This window comes from Pituophis catenifer, unplaced genomic scaffold, assembly GCF_029215685.1.
Source record: "Pituophis catenifer annectens isolate HBS135680 unplaced genomic scaffold, rPitCat1.0.hap2 SCAF_2, whole genome shotgun sequence".
In the NCBI taxonomy this organism is placed as follows: Eukaryota; Metazoa; Chordata; class Lepidosauria; order Squamata; family Colubridae; genus Pituophis; species Pituophis catenifer.
This window is the reverse complement of record NW_027256882.1, coordinates 138550710-138575693: the sequence shown is the minus strand read 5'-3', so window position 1 is coordinate 138575693 and position 24984 is coordinate 138550710. Positions and strand designations below refer to the sequence as shown.

The following is a 24984-nucleotide window of genomic DNA, read 5'->3' as shown; positions in this document are numbered from 1 at the left end:
AGAAAATGATATGAAGGCAATTAACACTTGGGATATTCCAGTCATTAAATACACAGCTAAAATAGTGAATTGGACTCAAGAACTAAAAGTCTTGAATAGGAAGACTAGAAAAATGACAACAAATTATGCCCTTCCATGCAGAGATGTTGATAGACTCTAATTACCAAGGAAAATAAGTGGAAGTGGAATGTTGGAAGTATACCAGCCAGCTGAAGGGGGAAAAAAGGCATTGAAAGAATATCTGAAGGACCATGAAGAAGATGCTCTAAAGCAGGAGTGTTGAACTGGATTTCTTCGAGGGCTGGATCAGGATTGTAGTTCTCCACGGGCTGGGGGTGGGGGCAGGGGGTGGGACAGATGCCTCCTGCAGCACCCTGCTGGCCAAAACAGGGCATAGGGGTCCGCGTGCGGCCCCCCTGTGCCTCATTTTCACCCTCCATGGCCTCCTCCAGCAGTCTGCCGACCGTTATCGGCCCTGTTTTCGGCCCGTTTTCAGGGCCGTTTTCGGCCTGTTTTCAGGGCCGTTTCTGGCCCATTTTTGGCCCTGCTTTTGGCCCATTTTTTGGCCCATTTTTGGCCAGCAGAGTGGTGCAGAGGCCATGGAGGGTGAAAACGAGGCATGGGGGGGCACATGTGGCTTGTTTTAGCCACCAGAGGCACCGCAGGCCGATCCTTTAATATTTCCAGGCTGGCCCCATAGGCTGGATTTAAGCACCTTGCAGGCCGGATGCGGCCTGCGGGCCTTGAGTTTGACACCCTGCTCTAAAGCTAGTACACCACAAAGGCTTATTGAACACCAGGGAGACTAAACTCGCTACAGAAAAGGTAATAGAGTTGGAAGGGACCTTGGACCTCTTTTAGTCAAACTCACTGCTCAAGTAGGAGACCTTAAACCTTTCATCAAGCTGGCCTGGCCTAAATCTTTTCCCCTTTTGAATGTAAATTTTAATCTGTTTTTTAAATTATTGGGTATTTTAAATTTGTCTCAGCCAAATTATTTAATTCGTTTTTATTCTATTTTAAATTTTTGTATTTATGTGTTTTATTCTGTGGCTGTTCACCGCCCTGAGTCCTTCGGGAGTAGGGCGGTATATAAATCCAATAAATAAAATAAATAAATAAAATATAAACCATTCCAGACAAGTGGCTGTCCAGACTCTTCTTAAAAACCTCCAGTGATGGCGTACCAAGAACTTCCGAAGGCAAGCTTTTCCACTGGATCATTGTTCTCACAGTTAGGAAATGTTTCCTTAGTTCTAGGTTTATTCTTTCCTTGATTAGTTTCTATCCATTGTTTCTTGTCTTCTGGTGCTTTGGAAAATAGATTGACCCCCTCTTTTTTGTGGCAGCCCCTCAAATATTTGAACACTGTTATCATGTCACTCCTAGTCCTTCTTTCACTAGACTAGCCACACCCAATTTTTGCAACTACTCCTCATAAATTTTAAATTCCAGGCCCCTAATTATCTTAGTTGTTCTTTTCCTCACTCTTTCCTGAGTGCAGAAAATGCTTCCAGAATCCTGATAGATGACATTGTTTAATTGAACGAACTTGAAGTACACCAACACTGCAGGATCAAATCAGCCAGGGTGATGTTATGGGAGATTGGTGGTCCCTCAAATAACAAGGCCTTATGCCATTTAGAGCTTTACAGGTAACCAGCATCTTGAGTCATATCCAGAAACAAAATGGCAACCGCATAGCTTGTGAGATGTGTTATGTGTGCTATGTTCTGGACTTGTTGAAGAGCCTGGATAATCTTCAAGGGAAGCATATGTAGAAAGCATTGCAGTAGTCAAGTCTCAAGGTAACTAGGCACGAGTGATTGCCTGAAGGCTCTGTAATCTAGGAAATGCTATAACAGACACACTAGTTGGAGTTATGCAAAGTCTGTCGTAGCCACAGCTGACACCTGCTCTTTGAGTAGCAGATGGAAATCCAGGAAGTCCCCAATAATGTGTATCAACCTTAAAGGGGGAAGTGCAACCCCATCCAAGGACAAAGACAGCCAGGTCAAACAGCCACTTGGTCTTGGTACGATTGACTTAGAGATGGTTTTTCCCCATCCAAACCCACATAGTCTCCAGGCACTCCAGCCGCCAGGATCAAGGTACTGAGATCTTCACTAGGCTGACCCAGAGTCAAAAGATACAATTGAGTATTATCAGCATACTGATGATACCAAACCCAATCCAGGGATGACCTCAATGTCTTCATGTAGATGTTGAAAAAGACAGGGGAGAGAGTTGAAAAAGACAGGGGAGAGAGTAAAACCCTGCAGCACCTACAACAGGAGGGGCCTTGGGCAGATCTCAATATCATGGGGATCTTCAGGAGAGGATGGGGAGCAAGTGATATTAAACATGTCATAATGTCACTTTCAAATATTCAGATTATATTAATCACAATACTTGCATAATGATATGATGCACTTGACATCATTTTGGCTTGTACTGAACACCTATGTTCAAATGCCTACAATCATACACTGTGTTAAGTATAATATACAGGTAGTCCTTGCTGGATGACAGTAATTTGGACCAGAATTTCCATTGGTAAGGGATCTGGTTGTTAAGTGAGGACTTGGCATTTTTGCAGCTTGTGACTTCCCTGCCACCTTTCAACAAGCAAAGTCAATGGGGTTGCTGGTGGAAAATCGCAAATATGGAAGCTTGTAAGAAGGCCAGCAGATAGGTGAGTGCTAGGGAGTGTGGCTGGGCAGGGGAGGGTGTGGAGGCAGCAGGCAAGCTCATGAGTGCATGCATGCACTACAAAGTGAGAGGCGGAGTACTTAGCACCTTTTCAGCTAACTAATTTTATGAAAATACAGTAGTATCTTGGTATTCGTTGTTAAGAGGTATTCGTTGGTTCCAAGAGGTGTAATGAGTACCAAAAATGATGAGTAACACGTAATTTTTTTCCATAAGGCATAATATAGTGAGTCACAAGGCGGCCAAGTCACAAGTTCTAGCTTGTGCGTTGAATACCAAACAAACGAGTACTGGGACAAAATTTTCTTGTCAAATGAGTTGAGTATCAAATTCGATGAGTTTCAAAGCAATTGAGTTGCTTTTGAGTACCAAGGTCGTCATTATGTAATTTTTTGTGAGCTGTTGCTCCTTTCTCATTTTCACAGGTAAGATTCAAGTTGGGCTTTGGGGGAAAAGAGTGATTATGCAGATACAGGTTATTTATAATTCATATTACAAGCACCTTATCAATTAACAACTGTAATGTGTTAAAAACCTATTGAGACCTCCTGAGACAGGTGTAATGTGATGTATTTTGATGTATATGAGTTGAACATCTTGTACTACTATGAAAGTGAAGTTTCTTTTTTTCTAAAATGGCTACTGAAATGTAATGGAGTGTCCTGGGAGGTTGAAATGCTCTGAAATTACTTGGTCCTGATTTGGAATCTTGTTTTCATCTTGTGTCTATTATTTCCATGAAAATTGGTGTGACCCTGTTTGCCTTAAATGAAATTCAAAGGAGCATTCCCAGCGGATAATGGCATAGATTACATGAGAGACAGAGCAGATGAGGGAACCTCTCATCTCATTTGGGAGTTTGTTGGGCTTGCGATTGTGCTGTTAATTGTGAGGGACCTGAATTAGCCTACAACAAACCTAGATGTCTGCTTTGCAGCACAATAGCTGTTTAACACATTGCTAATTGATGAGTTATTTGTGATCTGTCTCACACATAATCAGGATCTGCACCAGGGGTGAAATCCAGCAGGTTCTGACAGGTTCTGGAGAACCGGTAGTGGAAATTTTGAGCAGCACACTATTCCTGATTTCACCTAACCAAGTGAACCATAATACAGTTTAGTATGTGTGAACCAGGATATTCTGTCACTTGAGAAACTTCCAAGAAAGTTCTGTGTATTAATGGAGAATGTGTCCTGTAGGGCAGCCTTTCCGGTTTTGCAAACTGGTGGTGACAGAACGGGGGGGGGGGGAGAGTGGTAGCTGCGTAGCTCTAATTGCACCAGCAGCAAGCTTGCGCGCCTGCCATTCACACAAATAGAGGTTCACATGCTCGTGCAAGCACCCGCCACTTATGCAGCCCAGTTCAGAACGGGCCACAGCCCGGTGGTATGGAACCGTTATAGTAGGGCACACTTTATATTCTGTGATAGTAACTGACCGCCAGAAGTTTGGGCTATACTGTTCCCGTCTTTTCCAAAATAGGTGCTTCAGAATATACCCCCAAACCTTTACAATTGCATGTAATAGTGGTGGCTTCTCACCTTCTCCTGACACAGTTTGAAAACTACTTTGTTAAGGAATGCAGTACATTTCTCAAGAAGTGCAAACATTGATCTGGTCAAATCACAATAGCTGAGTTAGAGAGAAGTGCAATATCTGTATAAGACAAGACTGCCCATAGCAGGAAGTTTGCTTTGCAGAACAAATATTGATAAATTCTCTTCTGAAGTGTAGTTGTATAGACTTAAGTGAAATTCTGAAATTCTTCCGTGTTTCTTCCTTGAATAATGAAACCATTATTATTATGTTAGTTGGCGTAAAGATAGTCTTAAATACATTGAATACATGCCACTTACCAAATGTCCGAATTTTGATCTCATGACCATGGGGATGCTACCACAGTCCTAAGTGTGAAAAACAGTCATAAATCACTCTTTTCTGGGCTTTTATAATTTCAAATGGAGACTAAACGAATGGTTGTAAGTTGAGGACTATCTGAAGTTATGAAATGCTCAGGCTTTTCCAGAATAATCATCATTCTTTGTATACATGGTTGATAATATACTGGTACATCTTCTGCAGGTCTCTTTCCAGAATCCTTTTATGGAAGTACTTTTAAAGTTACGGTGCATTTGTCACATAACAGCAGCTAAATCTGGAGTGTAGTTATGTGGCTTTGGAAAAACCTCAGCGATCTATCAAGTGTCTCTCAAGCGCTCATGGATATCTGCTATAATGAAAATATCTACAGATGACATGCTCAAGTGTTTGTTTTTGTTAGAATTATGGCAGGTGTAATTTGATTTTCCTTCTATAATTGTACTCATTGCCTACTCCATTATGGCTCATTCTCTGTAGCCTTTGAAAAAAATTACATTGACTTCCATGTGGTCACTTCAAGAGAATCTTTATTTTTATAGTTGCTGTTTTGTATTACAGGTAGTCCTTGACTTATGACCACAACTGAGCCCAAAACGTATGTTGCTAAGCGAAACATTTGTTAAGTGAGTTTTCCCCCATCTTATGATCTTTCGTGCCACAGTTGTTAAGTGAATCACTGCAGTTATTAAGTTAGTAACATGGTTGTTAAGTGAATCTGGCTTCCCCATTGACTTTGTGTGTCAGAAGGTTGCAAAAGGTGATCACATGATCCCGGGACACTGCAACCATCATAAATATGAGTCAGATGCCAACCTGATCGCATGCCCATGGGGATGCTGCAATGGTATATAAGTGTGAAAAAGGATATAAATCAGTAGTGGGTTTCAATTGCGGTTGCTACTGGTTTGCTCACGGGCACTCATCTGCGTGCACGACACTTCTGCGCATGCACAGAGACGTCCGGGCAGGTGGGTAGTGCCTCCCGCTGCCACTACAGGTTTGCCCAATCCGGGGCAAACCGGTAGCAACCCACCACTGATATAAATCCCTTTTTTTCAGTGCCGTTGTAATTTCAAACGATTCTTAAATGAACTGTTGTAAGATGAGGACTACCTATATATGGATTTTATGGCTTAAATGGCAGCTACAAGAATCCCTTAAGGCCTTTTTTTGAAAAAGTGCATTTTAAATAAAGATTGCAGATAGTAGTCCCGTTTAAGGCTTTTGTTTTTACTATGGAAGTGCTAAAATGCTATAGTGATTGGTGTTTAGATTGTTGCGATTTGAACAGTTTCTTAATGAAGCCCATTGACCTAAGCTTGCTGGGTTTAAACAAATTCCACTATAATATAAAGTGATGTGGGAACTCAAAAATCCCACATACTTGCTAGAGATTTGCTACTTGATCCATGTTTATTGCTGAGCATTATCCCCATTACAGTTCTCAGACAGCTAAACTCAGTCATGGCTTCCTTCCTTGGAATATGTTCCTAAAACTTCTAACCTACTATGGCAGTTCCTGTTGAAGAGCTCTAATGAGGCAGATAAACCTCTGATTTGTCTTAGTTTAACTCCCAAACCTGTGAAGAAAAATGGAGAAGTGTTGCATTCTCTTTCCTGGAGATTAAGTGGCCTATATATATCTAAAAAAACAGAGTTGTTTAAGAAACATGAAAAATCAGTTTATGCATTAAAATTTGATAAGAGCCACTGTCCAATGTTTTATCCCTTCCGTTATCCCCCCTTTTTTTTTTAATCCCGCTGTTTCTTTACTTGAGATTATGGTTCTAGGAAAGAGTTTTGCGTATTTTCTCAAGACTGTGTATAGTTCTACCCCTTCTCCAGCCATGCATCTTTTATGCCTTTCACCAAATTATGCAAATCTTCAGGGTTTTTCTATGAAGAACTAGTTTCTGCCTGTCCTGGTTGGGTCCTTGTAACGGTTGCCAAGCCGTCAATCAGAAATCATGCTTTCAGCCAAGTCATTATCAAAAGGCTTTCCTCCATTGTTCCCACTGATAAGGAGAAACGGCACAATTGGAGCAAGTGGAGATTGTGGCAGAAAACCTGCCAATGGGATGTTGCCCTGTGGCCTTTTGTTCTGGAGGGAAAGGCTTGTGGGGTGGGGGGGGGGAGATTGTGCTGACTGAATACTTAATGAGAATGTGATCAAATCAGCTGGCGACTCAGTTTATCTTGGCCTGGGTGCTGGCAGTCTTGGGCTTGGTCCATGAAACAGCTGATGGATGGATTAAAACCCCCACAGTGTTGAGCTGTTCAGGGACAAGAGTTGTCATGCGGAAAAAGTCTGAATAAAGACTGCATAATATTTGTTAAAATAGCAGCTGGAACATTTCGAATCAGATATCCTTATATATATATATATCGAAGGAGTGTGGAAGGGTGAAGTTTGTGCCATGCGAGTTAATGTTCAGAATGAGCTGCTTCTATTTTGGAAAGTCTGAATTCCTAATCCAGATTGAGAGAAATCGGTAATTTAGATTGTAAAATTGAAGTTGCTTTTCCTCAGTGTTCCTTAAACTTTGTCTACTTTGTAACCATGTGTACTTAAGGGATCCCCATGGATTTTGAAAAGGGTGCATACAATCACACTTATTGTCCAGACTTTATAATATTGAGACTGCTTTACTCATACCTCAAGTAAGTGTTCTTTTACGACAGTGGTGGTGAACCTTTTACTCACTGAATGCCGAACAGGTATGTGCTTTGCACGTGCTTGTGCTATCCGCGCTAATGTGCGGCTCCTTCCCTGTGTGCTGCACACGCAACTGCACCATCTGCACATGCGCATGGCTTTTGTGCATGTGCCCCATGCGCTGCATGCTCAACCACACCATCTGCACATGCGTGTGTCTTACACGCGGCTCCCCCCTGTGTTGTGCGTGCAAGTTACACACGACACCCCTGTGCACTGATTGCACAATCACACCATCTGCGCATGCGCACGGTTTTCACACGCGCAATGCATGTGCACGAACACTGTCTATGCATGCACTCGCTGCACGCAAATACTCACGTGCACATGTGCAAACACGCGTGCATGCACAGGAGAGCTCAGACGACCAGCTGGGTCCCCTGAATTGTGCGCATGCGTATCGGCCTAAACACCAAATGGGGTGCGTGCATATGCGCAGCTGCAGGTAAGTTGGACGACAGCTCGCATGCCTGGAAAGATGGCTCTGTGTGCCACCTGTGGAACGTGTGCCATAGGTTCGCCATCACGGTTCTATGAGATTCAGGCACAAAATATCTTGTCATTGCTGTCAGGTTATATGTCCCTTTCCTCCCCAAATATAGAAATGCTGCTACTTACTGTGTAAATAAGCAGCACATCTGAACCTTGTAGCTTGAAGGTTCACACATTATTGTCATGAGGTTTTCAGAGCCATAAGAAGTGTGTCATGTAAATATGCTGAGGAGACTGCCCAGAGCCCAGGTAGGGGTATTACTAGGTCCGTGATGGCAAACCTACGGCACACGTGCCACAGGTGGCACACAGAGTCATATCTCTGGGCACGTGAACATTGCCCTAGCTCAGCTCCATCGCGCATGTGCATGCCAGCCAGCTAATTTTCAGGCCTTCTGGACTCACTGGAAGTTGGATAATGGGCTGTTTCTGGCCTCCGGAGGGCCTCCAGGGGGTTGAGGAAAGCAGTTTTTGCCCTCCCCAGGCACCTAGAAAGGCTTTGAAGCCTGGGGAGGGCAAAAACAGGCCTCCCAGTCCCACCGTGACATCGCGTGCCAAAAGCGGGGGGAGCGCGGGGAGGGTGTTGCACATGCATATGCGGGGGGCTGGCCACATTGAATTATGGGTGTGGGCACATGTGCGCGCAACCCCCCCGCACTTCCCCTGCCTTTGGCACGCGACGGCAAAAAGGTTAGCCATCACTGTGCTAGGTATTGCTTCGCTACTCTATATTGAAGTAATCTTCCAAAGTCTCAGATATCAGAAATCAATTACCTGTACAGTCTGTTGATTAAAGCTAAAATCTGTTATATTCTATGTTTTATGTTTGCTATGCTCATAGCAAAAGATTAGATAGTTGAACATGAGGATATAGTCTTGTCAATGACACATTTTTACATCAAGGTCTATGAAGAGACTCATTGCAAAGTAGACTTCACTTAATGACCATTATGTAAAGACCATTCAAAGTTATGACTGTTAAAAAAAGATATGACTCATGCTCAAAATTACAACTGCTTCACACACACACACACACACACACACACACACACACACACACACACACTCTGTAGTCACATAATTTTGGGTGCTTGGCAGCCGACTCATTTATGACCATCTTTAGTCACCTGACTATTATTTGAAACTTTTTTGTCATTTTCCAGCAGAAATCGTAAAGTAAGAAACAATTCTTACTTTACGATTCAGAGGTTTATTTCATGAGCAATTTGGAACATGAAAAACCATCACATTACCGTATTTTTCAGAGTATAAGACGCACTTTACCTCCTAAAAGAGGGTGAAAATTTGGGTGCATCTTATATACCAAATGTAACCCCGCGCACCCACTGGCCCCCACCATTTGGCCTCTGCCTCCCAGCAATTTACCTCCTTGCAGCAAACAGCCTGTTTCAGCTTCAGCACAGCCTGATTAGCACAAGCAGCTGATTTGTCGGTTGGATCAGCCTCCCAACCCTGCAGTTTCAGGCTGCAGGGATTGCCATTTTCTATTGCCACGTGCCCCATTTGCTGCAAGGAGGCAAATTGCTGGGAGGCAGAAGCAGATTTTTTTTTCTTGTGCTAATTAGGCTGTGCTGAAAATAAAAATGAAACTAAAGCAGGCTGTTTGCTGCAAGGAGGCAAATTGCTAGGAGGCAGAGGCAGAGGTTTTTTTCTTGTTTTCCTCCCCCAAAAAAGTAGGTGCGTCTTATAGTCTGGAGCGTCTTATACTCCAAAAAATACGGCACTTACATCAATTACCCATTACCCATTGCAATGAGGTCCAGAGACGATAGCTAAGTCCAGCAAGGAATAGCTACAGCTAGTGACCCTGATCTGAGACCCACCTTCTTCTTTTATACCTTTATTCAGACAGCCCCTCAGTAGATGGAATTTTACTGTAATTACTTCCCTGTATTTCATTAATTAGCACATACTTGCGTGTACATGTGAAATCTCCTATCAGCTGCTAATTTCAGTTCCTTATTTCCAACACGTCTTAATGTTCCTAGGCCAAAATAGCCTCTAAAACTATTTACTTTGCAAATACATATTACAAAATTGCTTTAGTATAGCTGATTACATATATTGTGTTATTCTTGAGCAATCATTCTGGCTGGTACTTTAATATATAGCAATTCATTTGAGGCCTACTATCATATTGAGGCTTATACAATTTTAGCAAAAATCACGACCCCTTTGTCCTCTTCTCACACAGTCATAAAATCAAGTTAGATCACATCACATGTTTAATGACTGCAATGACTTATAACCAAAATTTTGGGCCCATTGTGGTTATAAAGTGAGGACTATCTATACACAATGGCAATAGCAATAACGCTTAGATTTATATACCGCATCTTAGTGTTTTACAGCCCTCTCTAAGCGGTTTATAGAGTCAGCATATTGCCCCCCAGCAATCTGGGTCCTTATTTTACCGACCTTAGAAGGATAGAAGGTCAATCTTGAGCTGGTCAGAATTGAACTGCTGGCAGTCAGCAGAATTAGCCTGCAATACTGCATTCTAACCACTGCACCACCAGGGAATGGTGAAGAGGAAAACAGAACTTTCCTTCTTCAGTTGGAGAATTGCAATGACATTATCCTCTATTCTGTCTTTAATCTTTTTTAAAAAAAATAATTTGTTTACTTGCTAATTCCTGTCTCATGTTTGACCAAAATTAAAGAAAAGAATAAGATAATACAATTTTTGCACATACAATATTCTAATGTCAAGCATTTTTATCAATTCTGAAATGAGCTATACAGATAACATGATGCCGCTGCTGGAATATCCCTCCATTGCCTTTTACAAGGGATTATCATTTTCCTTCAAGGTCAGAATAGCTAAAGAATGTATAAAGTACGTAGGGGGTTTAACATCCTATATTTTATTAGCCTTTCCTGTTTTTACTGATCAAGATTTCAGGCAAAAAAAAAAAAAAGTGAGGAATGTAGGCTGCTTCCTGCCAAGCTGGCTTGGTAATCTTTTTTTTTTCCCACTCAAAACAAATTTTTGGCTATACTTTGGCCCGTGTAAAGCAAACACTTTTTATTTGGACCCAACTTAAATTGTAATAGCTCTCCATACCTTCCTTTATTCTATTGTAAAACACCCAACTACAATTAAGTCTTTTGTTGTAAGAGACCCATTGAGAGTATGGTCATATTGTGGATTTATAATGTACTAGCTGGATACCCGTGCTACGAAACTATGTGATGGGGCTTGATAAATTGAGACTTATCAATTTAAAATTAAATTGATTACTGACTACTCATTAATTTGAAAATTAATGAGTAGTTACGATCGGCCTCCTCTCCTGTTCTCTCCCTTAGGCTGGCCCCATAGATCCTCTCCTCTCCCCTTCTCTCCCTCAGGCTGGCCCCATAGATCCTCTCCTATCCCCTTCTCTCCCTCAGGCTGGCACCACAGAAGCCTCCCCTATCCTATCCCCTTCTCTCCCTCAGGCTTTCTAGCCCCTTCTTTCCATGAGGCTTGCCCCACAGAAGCCTGTCCTATGCTATCCCATTCTCTCCAGAGTTATTTTCAAGTTGGGAGGGGGACTAGAACGTCTAACTAGCATCAGAGCATGTTATAATAATATAGTAAATACTAATACTCTGATGGTCATTTCGAAAAATCCTTTCTTAGTGAGTACCTAGAAGCCAAGAGGAACATCCGTGGCAAATTTCAGGTTTGTAGGCTTTATGGTTCTGGAGATTTCGTGATTAATGCGTGAGTGGTTTTCACTTTTATATATATAGATTGGAAGAGGGACACGGTGGCTCAGTGACTAAGACACTGAGCTTGTCGATCAAAAGGTCGGCAGTTGAGTGGTTCGAATTCCTAGTGCCGCGTAGTGGGGTGAGCTCCCGTTACTTGTCCCAGCTTCTGCCAACGACCTTTGGTGGGAAGGTAACAGTGTTTCATGCGCCTTTGGCAGTTAGTCATGCCGGCCACATGACCACGGAGACAGTGGTGACTCTTTGGCTTTGAAATGGAGATGAGCACCATCCCTTAGAGTCAGGAACGACTAGCACATATGTGCAAGGGGAACCTTTACCTTTACCGTATTGCAAGTTCTTTCAGTTTTATTCTATTCCTAATAATTTGTAGCATTTGCCTTATAGGAATCATGCACCAAATAATTGTAGCATCTGTGAACTTCAACTGCCACAATTCTGAGAGTTGAAGTGTTATGACCCGCCAGCTGCCAAGCGGAGCTGGCAGCAGACTCAGACAATGAGGAGGTTGCGGAGGAACTTGGGCCAGTCCTGGAGTCTGGGGAAGGCTCTGATGGATGCTCTGCGTGGGAAGCAGAGATAGAGCCAGGGCCTTCCGACATTTCCCAGCTGTCTTTGGAGTGGGAGATAAGTGGGGAGGAAGAACAGCTGGGGCTTGTTCCAGATACGCATATGCGCAGAGCTGTCAGGAGAGAAGAACAACTGAGGAACAGGAGCCGACTCAGGAAGAAAGGCAGATATGGACGCTGAATGACCCCTCCCTGGCTGGGGAATAAATAGAAGCAAAAGGGGAGTGGTGGTTGCAGGAAACAATTTGTATTTCTTTTGGAAAAGTTGCTTATCATGGTTCGTGCCTCAGAGACTGCTTGCCAGATTGGAAGCTCTCGGCCTGGCAATTATCCAAGGAACTGATAAGGTCTGTTACTGCAATTAATCCTTGGAAGGATTATTGCCTAGACTTTTCTGTGCGTGAATGCCATGAATTCACAGTAGGACAAGGAGTCTGTTTATTGGTTCTGCTAAGGCTGGGTCAGAACATGAAGTTCACAGATCTTCAAATTGACAAAGGTTGAGAAACACTGCACTAAAAGTACATTTAACCTCCAATTTTATCCAATATCCTTTCCTGATTGCTCATAGCCAGCGCAGATGCCATTTATTAAAATTTATTTGAGAAATGTGAGTTTTATTGTTAATACTCTCTGGTTTCCCTTTGCCATTTTAAGGTTCATTTATCCAGTTTGGAGATGATTTTTGGTTTTTGTTTTATTACTTTGAAAAGACTTTCAGAAAGTCTGTAAAAACTTGTTGGTTCTGTTGAGCCCTGGGGACAGGGTTGTTGTTTTTTTGTCCACTATTAAACCAGGGTACAATGTCACTGTCCTTGAACTGGCCAAAAAAAAATGTATTAGTATGAAAATTGTGGTTGATCCATATTCTGCCTCTGTTGTTTCTGTTCATGGTTCTCTGACCTTGCCTCTGGTATAACGTGGCAAAACATCACAAATTTTACACATTTTGAGGCTACAGGTAGTCCTCCACTTACAAACATTCGTTTAATGACTGTTCGAAGTTACAACAGCACTAAAAAGTGTAAGTCACTGGCTTCCACCAGTGTTGCAGCATCCCCATGATCATATGATCAAAATTTGGGTCATATATTTACCAAAGTGGTTACAGCCTCCACGATCATATGATCACCATTTGTAACCTTCCCAGCCGGCTTTTGACAAAGTCAGTGGGAGAAGCCAGAGGTTGCTTAACAACCTCACAATTCACAACTGCAGTGATTTGCTTAACAATTGGCAAAAAAGGTCATAAAATGAGGTGCAGCTTTCTTAACAATTGCCTGGCTCAGCAATGGAAAAGTTGGGCTTATCTGTGGTTGTAAGTCAAGGAGTCCCTGTACTTTTGGATGCTTTTGTGACAAGAGGGGAAGTGTACTTTAGGAGCAGCTAAGAGTAACTTAAACCTGTCTTAGGTGTGCTGTGGATGAGGTGAAGATGGCGTCATGGAATCAACAGAAACAAGATGTCAGGGCCAATTTAGGCAATGCATAGTTAGTTTTTAGTGAGGAATAACCCATCCCATCTCATGGTTCATGAAGTTTGCTCAGGTATCTTTGATGACGTCTTTTTCTTGAAAGTTTGGATTTACACGCTGGCTGACCTCTTAAAAAAGAATCTAGGGAAACAACTGCAGAAATCCAATTGGGTTACTTCTTGGAAGGCCCAATATTTCTTTATGTTTACTTCTTTATTTCATTATATTTTCCAGAATGTACGTCAACCAGCCTACAATATGCCATTGCTTCCATTCAGTTTCTCTTCCCATACATTTGATGGAGAATTTTGAAAGCTCATTACAAAGCCCTAAGTTTTGAGAACCAGAATATATCTAAGAATTTACACTCAAACCTGTGCAGCTTTCTTTCTTCATTTTAGTAGTGATGATTGAGATGCTGTGGTCTGTGCATTCCCACCATGCATTTAACAAAGTCTACTAAAGACCCAAGGGCTGCATTTGGACATTAAGCTAATTTTAACCTTGGTTTGCTCTCTCACAACTTGGTGCCTTATGCAAACCCATTTTATTTGACGGTTCATTGTAATAATCCATAAACCTGGAAGAAGAAGGGTTAATTCAGTAACTAAGTTAAGCAAACACTACCTCTGAAAGGATACTGAAGAAAAGATACAGCCTCCTGCTTCATCTTTGGGTTTGCATAAATTAACTGCTAGGTGTTAAGATTGGCAAGGTTTAAGAGGGAAAGTGCCTGGAAGAAGAAGAAAACTGGTCATAGATTAAAGTTTGGGCAGGAAATATTTGTTTATTAGTACATCTTCACTATAGGTAGACCTCACTTAAAGATGCTAATTCAGGATGGAAAGTCCATTGTTAAGTGACATTGTCAAAAGTCATAACATGTGACTGCTCCACTTAGTGATGGCAGTTGCCATCATTAAGCAAGGACTGCATGGGTTTTCAAGTATAGGCCTCATGAGAAAATAACCATGAGTACCCAGTTGTAGCTACCACTCATTCAGCGCAGAACAAGTGTCATTAAACAAGGACGACCTCTTTTATTGCTTTGTTGATTTGAAGGGGAGTATTGCTGTGAATGCCTCTCTCTTTGTACCCATATACCTCTCTTTTTGCTCCTACATGCCTACTTCTTTCATTCCTGTACAAAGTGTGATACAGTTAGTTATTAATTATAACTGCCCATCTCACAGGCAAGACACTATATTCTTTCTATCTCTTAGTTATAGCTCCATTCTCTTTAGCTGGCTTTCTTGTGAATTATTTAACAAGTCAGACACACAGTACAGTTTAATTAAAGCCAGTATTTTTCTGTTTGTCTTTTTCTTGCCTCTTTTGGTTTGCCATTCTTAAGCCAAAAAGGTCTTTCTGCTTTGCAGTGCCTTGGTTGGTATCTCCAAATCTTACGGTTGCTTTAAAGGCCATGGAAATTAGAAGAAGCTAGGCTGGCACTCTCTAGAGCACAAGAGGAAGGTTGCGTCTGCCTTCAAGAGGCAACCTTTCCTTCCACTTGTCAATTCATATATTGTGCAGGTGATGGCAGGTGTGAGCTATTTCAGGCCTATATTCAACAGGACTCAAAGGCAATGCTCACAAAGCTTTGTTGCTATGCTAGAGCAGTTACATTAGGGTTCAGGCTACATCCTTATGCTGATCCATTTAAGGTATTGTCTGAAGGCACTTCCCCAAATTCATCCAATAAAGAACCAAAGCAAATAAATAACAGATGCAAATGTGTTTACTGTCAATATCTTTTTGAGCTAAAATTAACTTTTCACTGGGGATATTTGTTTCAGAGACTATTGCAGCATTCAAAGGAATTTCTTTTGCATAATGCCTGTTTTTTATTTATTTCTTATATGACTAATTTATGAGAGAGTTTCACACATTTCCTAAATTAGTTTGCGTCTTTGCATCTCAGCTCAACTGCAGGATAAAAAATAAGTCTATGTCAAACGTAGCACTAAAAATCTGAGGTTGAAGCCATACACCTAGAAGTGAAGCGGTATTTTGTTTAGCAGTGCTTGAATGAGAAAAATGGGGGTTAATATTGTACAATCCAGATCAATGGCAAGTCTAATACCTTGAAGGAAAATCAGTAAAACATGTGGCAAATTCAGAAAGGCTCATGTTATAAGCCTTGGGGAGCACTTGTTAGGTACAAGAGGTCACCTAAAGTTGTAAATAGGAATTGTTTTATGAAGACTTTACTTTAATGTTGAGTTTTCTTTACCAAGTTTTAGTAGGGTGAGTGACACCATAAAAGTCAGAAGCTTCTTAGACCATCCCAACCAAAGTACTTCATTTGAATGAGGAGAGGGGAGAATGTGTCTTTCTGTTGTTACCTATTCATTGCATCTATTCTAATTTGTGTATGTGTGTGGTTTTGCTTTTTGTTTTCCCTGGGCAGACCTTACTCTCTGAATTAAGTGCTTGACTGAAGCTGATAGAGAATGGAAAAATTTCCTTGGCAATGTCTCTGGGAAGACTCCTCCGTCGTGCCTCTTCCAAAGCATCTGATCTCCTGACCTTAAATGCCAGCAGCAGCTGTGGTGGTTCGTCTTCCATCTTGGATGGAGAGATTATCTATTCCAAGAACAATGTTTGTGTCCACCCCCCTGAGATGCTGCAAGGTGTTGTGGAACATCATCCAGGTGAGGATGGCTAGCAAACATCAAGAAGTCTCTTTAGGACTATGTGTGTAGCAGAATCTCTGAAGCCCTCTTCAGGCATCTAATGCTTGTTAAGTGTAGAGGGAACTGAGGCATGCACTTCAATCCTGCTCTGCTCCTCTCTGATCTCCCTTTGTTATCAGCAATATTCAAGACTAGTGTTAATGCATAACTCTAAATACAGTTGCTGTTCTCTTGGGGATTGGAGAACTGGAGCTAAGTCAGTAGGGTTGCGAGTAATTCCTTTTCAAGCCTTCCCTATCAGCACGGACTGTTAGGAATGAAGCTATGCTGGCTGGAGAATTCTGGGAGTTGAAGTCCACAAGTCTTAAAGCTGCCAAGTTTGAATACCTCTGAGCTATTTCCTTAAATTTTCCTTACTGCCTATTTCATCTCTCACCCTGTGTACCTTCAGCTGCTATTTCCTTTGTTTATGGATCCAGGGGGAGTGGCTAAATCTTGCCAGCAAGATAGTGTGTCTCAGCTATTCCTTGTCTGAGTTTCCTAGTTCAGTGTAAAATATTTCCTTCCCTTGGTGTTTTTGTAGCTTGGATATGAGGTGGCATGTGCTATATTAGAACTTCTAAAAGGGGAACCTCGTTATAGGATTAAAGTATATTAAGAAGATCCAGAATTAGATTTTGAAATGTTTGTTTTGCTTTCATAAGCTTTAACACAAAGAAGAATGTTTTCAGCCAGCAAGTATCTTTATGTGATTTTGCAAATATCAGAAAAATACAAATGAAATTTTAATTTATTTTTATTCATTTATATGTCATATCTAAGAACCGACCATGTCCTTTACAGAGGGACTCTGGATGGTGTACAATAAAATTTATACCTGTATAAAACCCATTCCACTGTTCACTTGCCGTATTAGGCAACTTGAAGGGGGAAAACATATTACTTTTTATAATTAAAAACATAATTTAAAATTAATTAAATGTTTTTAATTAAATAAATAAAAAATTAATGTGGGACTTGAACTCACAGTCTCTTGCATTCTAACCCAGTGCATTTGTGGCATTTAGTATTCACCCCATTTGTTTCCATGTTAGTGGCTGCCTTTTATAGCAGGCATATAAATTCAAAGCGTGATGATTATTCTTAGTACATGTAGTTAGTAGCACTGGCTATGATACAGATCAGCAGCAGTAGAAGTATCTACTATAAGTTCTCATTTCATTTATCAAAATTCTTGTATTAGTAAAATGTAAGTTAATGTTTTATATTGGTTCCCCAATTACTTGTGCATAGTTTTGTGTAGAAAGTAGGTAGAATTTGAAATGAATTCATATTTTTCATATATTCCTTTGAATATGACATACAAGTAGTTCACAAGTTAGTTGAGTTTAGCGACTGTTAGAAGTTAAGATGGGACTGACTAAAGGGACTTAATCGGTCCTCAGAGTATTTATTTATTTATATGATTGATTGGTTGATTGATTGATTGATTGACAGACTGATTTCTATAGCCACCCATCTCAACAAAGTTCCGGCTGCTGCAATGCTCTTTGCAGTCATGTGAACAAATTCAGGTACCAGCTCACACTTACAGCCAGTTGCAGCATCCTGCAGTCACATGATCACCTTACTGACAATTTCTGACAGCTTCATACAACCAAAATTTTGTATGGTTGCAAATCAGTTGGATAAGTCTTCCCCCAGCCCCGTTGCCCTGAACATGCACGTACACACTCCATATCCTTTTTTCTTGGTCTCCCTGCTGCTCTTGCACACATGAACCCCTGCTGTCTTTCCCCAGCTTCCCTGTATCCACACACATGCACTTCACACTCTCTTTTCTCAGCTTCCCTGTGCTTGCACAGACACACATTGTGACCTTTTTTCTTGTTCTCCCTGCACTTGAACACATGTATGTACCCCACTTTCTTTTTCTCCAGGACTCCCTGTGTCCACATACATGCATGTATGCACCCAGTGCCTTCTTTCCCTGCCTTCCTGAGTTCATGGTGCACTGCATCATCCCACAACCTGCACATGATCTGTTCCAGACCTGTCAGGGCCTCCCTCTCCCATGATAGCCTCCCGTCCCATGGCAGCCCTGACTGGGGACACCCTCCATTTCCTGCTTAATGACCTATATCTCTTGGGACAACTTGGACTGCCTGGATTCTCTTTGCTAAGTGATACGGTCACTTGATGTTGCATTTTATGAGCGTATCACTTAGCAACGGTAACGGTGGCAATGGTCCCAATTGCCATTGTAATTTGAGGACTATCTGTATTTATTTTGTTTAGATTCTGATTACCTTTCTAGCACTTGGCTTTGCTTCAGAGCAAATGCAACCAGCTTTTTGTGTACAGAGGCCATTCTTTATTATTATTATTATTATTAATCAATTTCCGAGTATTGCAGGACAAGACAACCTCATCCACAGAACCCAAAATTTTGGCCTTCTTTGGCATAGGCAACTACAAAGTGAGCAAGTGATGAAACTTGCATTGCAATTCAGACTGCCTTTGACAGCCCAAGAAGGAAGACCAGACCAAGAAACCAATAATTATATAGGTCAGGAGTACTTTTATTGTAACAGCTCTAATAAACAGAAGTTTGCAAGTCAGGTTGTGCTTCCCCTCCCTCCCTTTCCATGAATGAAGGAGGGGCTTGTTTTCTTAGCTTATTTCCTTGGCCTGGGCTCAAGCCCTGCTTATCTAACCGTTGCCTTGGTAGCAGGTCTCTCTACTCTATAGATGTTTATATCTTGTGAAATGATGATATAAATATGAAGGGGCAGAGGTTGGATCATAACATCAGAGTGCACATTTCACTTTATTTATTTTAATTTATTTTATTTGATCAAATTTGTATACCGCCCTACTCGCGAAGGACTCAGGGCGGTGAACAGGCACAAAATAAAACACATAGATACAAAAGTTAAGAGCAGAATTAAAACCAAATTAAATATTTGAGTCCAAGACAATTTAAAACATCCCAAAAATTTAAAACAAATTTAAAATTTCAATTTAAATTTAAAAATTTAAAAATTAAAATTAAAAGGGGAAAAGGTCAGGCCAGGCCTGCTTGCTGAAATAGAAAGGTCTTTAGAGCGCGGCGGAAAGTGCGCAGGTCCGGGATCCTACGTATCTCCGGGGGGAGCTCATTCCAGATAGTAGGTGCAATGACTTTGAAGTCATTGTGGTTAAGTGCCTATACTGTTGGGATAGACTGAATTTTAAGAAAAACATTAGGGTGTATGTAGTAGTGGGTTTCAATTTAGTTTGCTACTGGTTTGCTTGTGCGCTCACGTGAGCATGCAATGCACAGAAGTGTCTGAGCTGGTGGGTGGAGCCTCCCGCTGCCACCGCTACCAGTTCACCCGATCCGGAGCGAACCAGTAACAACCCACCACTGGGTGTATAGAGCTTAATAGATTTATTTTAATTCTTACTTTAAAAAAAAACCCAAAAAGAACATTACAGGTAGTCCTAGATTTATAACCACAATTGAGTCTGGAATTTCTATTGCTAAGCAAGACATTTGTTAAGTGAATTTTGCCCCATTTTACAACTTTTCTTGCCACAGTTGGTAAGTGAATCACTGCAGTTGTTAAGTTAGTAACATGGTTGTTAAGTGAATCTGGCTTCCCCATTGATTTTGAGTGTCAGAAAGTCCCAAAAGATAATCATATAATCATGGGACATTGTATAAATATGAGCCAATTGCCAAATATCTAAATTTTGATCATATGACCATGGGGATGCTGCAGAGGTCATAAGTATGAAATATGGTCATAGTTCACTTTTTTCAGTGCTTTTGTAACTTTGAACAGTCACAAAACAAATGGCCGTAAGTCAAGGACTACCTGTATTTATCAGAAAGAAAGTTTAAAGATATTATGTATATTTTAGTAAGAAAAATTAGAAGCAGGAAATTGTTTTATATTGGCCAGATACTCTGTGTACAGGGGATTTCAAGGAAAAGATTTCTGTACCTCTATGGAGCAAGAGGTCACCCTCTGTATAAAAAAGAGGTGAGTCTTTAGAAGTGGAACAGCTATGAAAGAGCTCCATTGCAGCCATTGTACCAATTAGAACAGCTTGGGAAAGCACGCAGTGTCATCCTTATTCGCAACAATATTAGCTATTTCACTGATTTTAACAAAGATTACTGTGATTTTTCCTCTTATAGAAGAAACATGTCGCTTGTTTTTGACAGGGCTAATTTGCAGCTAACTAACGGAAGAGGAAAAAAAAAATCAATAAAAGTTCTTGTGATACACACACATGACACACATTGTGAATTAATACATGGTATTTGCATCCTAAATACCTAGGTTGCACTTGATCAGAAAGGAGTTGCTCAAAGTAGCCAACAGCATAAAAAAAAGCATTAAGAATCATGAAATGATGCGTACAATAATTTAGAGTAACAGCAGAAACAACAGTAGAAAGAATCAAGACTAATATGTAATCTCATCCCGTACTCCAACTGCCTAGGTGGCTCAGAGCCTAGGTGGCTCAGTGGCTAAGACGCTGAGCTTGTCAATCAGAAAGGTCGGCAGTTCGGCGATTCAAATCCCTACTATAGGTCTCCTGCGTGAGCAGGGGGTTGGACTAGATGCCCTCCAAGGTCCCTTCCAACTCTGTTATTGTTACTGGCTTGTTCTGTGTGTTTATTTGGATAATCGGAAACACATCATTAAGGAATCTGTCAGTGAAAATATTGATGTAGGACGTCTTCAGGGGTACTCTTATATGAGGAGGGAAAACTTGTAGCATTGAGAAGAGGTCAGTCACTTGCTAGTAATTAAAGGAATAGCTGTGTTTCCACATCATCTGAAGTCTGGAAAGCTGAGGGTTGACTGTAAGTCTAAGTCCTTGTCTTCTTTTGCAGGCTACTTGTGCTTGTACATGGAGAAGGATGAGCTGCTTGGAACCACACTTATCCTGGCCTGGGTCCCCAACTCCCGTATTCAGAGGCAGGATGAAGAAGCTCTCCGTTACATCACCCCCGAGAGCTCCCCTGTCCGCAAGGCTCCCCGCAAGCGCAACCGACACACTCAGGGTTTTGGCATCCCTATGCAGGCTTCTTCTGTTGAGCAGAAGCAAGCTGAGACCCCAAAGGATGAGGAGGACATTTTGACTGTGTCACAGCTGATGAGGGATGTGGCTCATGTCAGCCCGCCTTCAGAAGAGGGGGACAAATTGTCCCACAGCTGCTCGGCCACATGCAACATCCACAGCTCCGCTCAGCCTGCTCACAGTGACTCAGGAATTTTATCGACAATCAGTTCTCAGGATGAACAGAACCGATTAGAGGAGTCCGTAGAGGAAGGGCTGGAGGGCCATTTGGAGACAGGAGAAGATGAAGGCTCTTTGGAGTTGTCTGCCGATGATGTTAGCAAAGATAGCACGTTTGACTCGGATTCAGATGCCTTTTCTTCTCCGTTCTGCCTCTCACCCATAAGCGAAGCACTTGTGGAAAATGTTAGCTCTATGTTCCTGGTTAATGAAAACCGGTGAGTTGACGTTCCTTCCTGTGCTACTCAAACAGAGTTCAGTTCAAAACAAAATGGGTAAGGCCCACAAATATAGGTCACCCGATTCTAGAATCATTTGTTCTGAGTTATATGCAGAGAGGTATAGTGGCTTTCATTAGAGCAAGTACACATGCTTACCCAGATGTAAATTCTGTTGAGCTCATTGAGGTTTACTTCATGAAAAGATTATAAGATTACCATGGAAATCTGTCTTAAGAATTCTACAGAGAAATCAAAGGACTGAATCAACTTGTCATTCAACTTAGTGATTCCTTTAATGCAGTAGACAGAAGATCAAATACTGCCAGGGGTGCTGTCAACTTACTTGTTTTGAGATGTCCATTTCAAAGAAAATACAATTCCAGACATTGTCTGAAGGTGTTCTGCTTACCACACAACAATTATTTAAATATGTATTTCATACATTTTCATAGCAAATATACCTAATTGATTAAAAAAAAAAGTTTATTTAGAAGAGCTATGAAGACCTCATTCTTCACCCAAACCTTTTGCAAGGAAAATGAGACCATCTTGCCTCATCATGTTTGCCATCTTTTATCTTTATCTTTTATGTTTTGTTGATTTTATTGGAATTTCTATGATTGTTGTGAGTCACCCAGAACTGTTGAGTGTTCAGTGGCATACAAATTTAATAAGTCATTATTGTGTACATAGAAAAATGAATTTGCAGTTGCCCTTTAGCTCATTTTATTTTATTTATTTTATTTTATTAGTCATATTTCTATGCTGCCCACTCTCCGAGGACTCTGGGCAGCTTACACCAAAGACAGTATACTAAATAGCATATTGCCCCCAACAATCTGGGTCCTCATTTTACCCACCTCGGAAGGATGGAAGGCTGAGTCAACCTTGAGCCAGTTTTTTTGGCCTTCATATGCATCAAGTCATTCCCAAGAATCTAGGATATTGTAATATATTGGTGTAGTATATATGTGGATCTTTGCAGTGTGGTCTTTTGTAATTGACAGGTAGAATTTTCATCTACTCACATCAATTTCATTTAAGTGCTGTCCAAGATCTTATTGTGTGCTGATAACAATTGGGACCATCAGGCTGGTTTTTGCCATAATCTTTCATTTCAATTTTCAGGTCTTGATATTTTCTGATCTTCTCCAAATCTTTATCTTCTGTTCTATGTTCTGGTTTTGCCACATCAATTATCCATACTTCCTTCTTTTCAATCACAGTCAAATCTGGTGTGTTATGAACCAAGACCTTATATTTGGAAATTTAACCTATTTATTTTCAGCTATTTTTTCAATTCTATGTTCCCACCAATTTTTCATTATTGGCACATGATAATTTTACAGATGGCCCGGGGAACTATTTTGGTGACTTTTATGTCATTGTTTATACATACATAGTTTATGTGATCTTCTTGCATGAGCTAAGCATATGATCTACTGTTTCTTTTGTCTGTTTCCGCAATCTGCATTTTGAATCATTTGATGATTTTTCAATTCTGGCCTTGATTGTATTAAATTGAATAATTTAATACGAAATCTATCCGTCATCTCTTGCCTGCTTTAATACTTTAATTGCTAAGCTTTTTTTTTTCTTGCCTCCCAAATTCCTCTCTTAAATCTTTGTCTCTGTCTATGTCTGCTTCTGGATGTTCAATCTAGGCATTCCTCCCACCTCTACCCTCTTCCACTGCCTAATTTCTAAAATTTCTACCCAAGTCCCTATCTTCCTTTCAAACATATCTTCCCACTCTCTTAATATATTTTCACCCTGGTTTAATTCATCATTAATGCAGCCCACCTTAGGATTTCCCCTCAGCTCCATGCACAGAAGGGAACTCCTGCAATGGACTAGTGAAATGAAGCTTCAAATCCTGAAGATCCCAGCTCTGTTCCTGCAGCCTGCCAGGGTAGTTCTCTTCCCCCACATCAAGGGGAGAAAAACTCCTCTGACAGCTGCAGAAATGAAATCTCAAATCTCCAGAATCCCAAGCTTCACTTCACTAGTCCACTGCAGGAGTTCTCTTCTGTGCATGGAGCTGAGGGGAAATCCTAAAGTGGGCTGCAGAAATGAAACTTGGATCCTTAAGATTAGAGCTTTGTTTCTGTACCCAGCCATAGAAGGTCCCTTGTGGAGAAGTTCCTTATGTGGATGCATTTCTTACTAATCACATTTTTAACTTGTCTATGCTTGATATTATCCAACTGTAAAATGCTTAAATACCTGTAGGCTTCATCCTAATGATTTGGCCATTTGGCATTTCAATTCTATTATTGTTCACGATTTTATCCAATTTATTGCTAGTGTAGCACATTTCTCTCGGCCAAATTCCACTGCTATACCTGTGCTAAAAATCCTTGTAATTGTCAATGATTGGATTTCTGATTTTCCATGAAGTTTCAGTTCATCCATATATAACCAATGTGAGATTCTGTTCATTTTTGCTGTGTGGTAGCCAAGATTTGTTTTCTTTAAAATCACTAAAAGCAGGAACATAGTAACGACAAATAATAAGGGTGATAATGAGTAACCCTGGAAGATGCCTCTCCTAATGTTAAGATGCCGACATTTTTCATTCCCCCCCACAATTCATCTTTCACTGTTTCATTATTTTTTTCTATAAACATTCTAATGTTTTTACTGATACTAATTGTTTCCAGATATTTGATGGTCCAGCTATCTGGTAAAGAATCAAATGCCTTTTTATAAGCAAACCAGACCATGTGCAAATTGGTTTTTTTGCCTTTTGCAATTCTCCAAAACAATTTTATCAATCAGAAAGTGATCTTTATTTTCATCCACCGACTGAGTTCTTCCCAAGGACCTGGGATAAGCAAATGTCGCTGTTCGATGGTGTTAAGAGTATGGTTGCAGAATGTAAGCTGCCTTTTGCAATTGACTAATGGTGATTTTGTCAATGGTGATAATATTCAAGTGATGCTCCAGTTGTTTAGGGATTGCACCCAAAGCACCTATTGGCACTATCTTTGCTTTCTTTTGCCACAGTTGTTCTACTTCTATTTGCAGGTCTTTTATTTTGTGACACCCCCCCCCCCCCGGTGTTTTCTCTTTTTATTCTGCTGTCTTCAGGTATTGCTATGTCCACCATCCAGACTTTTTTTGTTTTTGTTATCAACAGTTATTAAGTCTGGCGTGTATGGGACAGATGCTTGTCTGTTGAATTCAAAAGTCCCAGAGCATTTTAGCTTCTTTGTTTTCTATTACTTTCTATATT

The 24984-nt window shown here is 40.9% G+C and overlaps 1 protein-coding gene across 4 annotated transcripts in view; it reads left to right on the top strand.

Annotated features, from left to right (window-relative positions):
* Window positions 1-24984, top strand: part of TBC1D16 (TBC1 domain family member 16) — a 78236-nt gene that overhangs the window by 3704 nt on the left and 49548 nt on the right. For 2 of the 4 annotated variants that reach the window (XM_070937682.1, XM_070937681.1), the window contains exons 2-3: window positions 15999-16242; window positions 21119-21743. The exons of 1 other annotated variant lie outside the window; for it this stretch is intronic. In XM_070937682.1, coding sequence (XP_070793783.1) covers window positions 16062-16242; window positions 21119-21743 — 806 coding nt within the window. In that variant the 5' untranslated portion in view covers window positions 15999-16061. Of the gene's footprint in view, window positions 1-15998; window positions 16243-18709; window positions 18794-21118; window positions 21744-24984 lie in introns of those variants that run through there. One more of the 4 variants, XM_070937683.1, reaches the window with a different exon arrangement.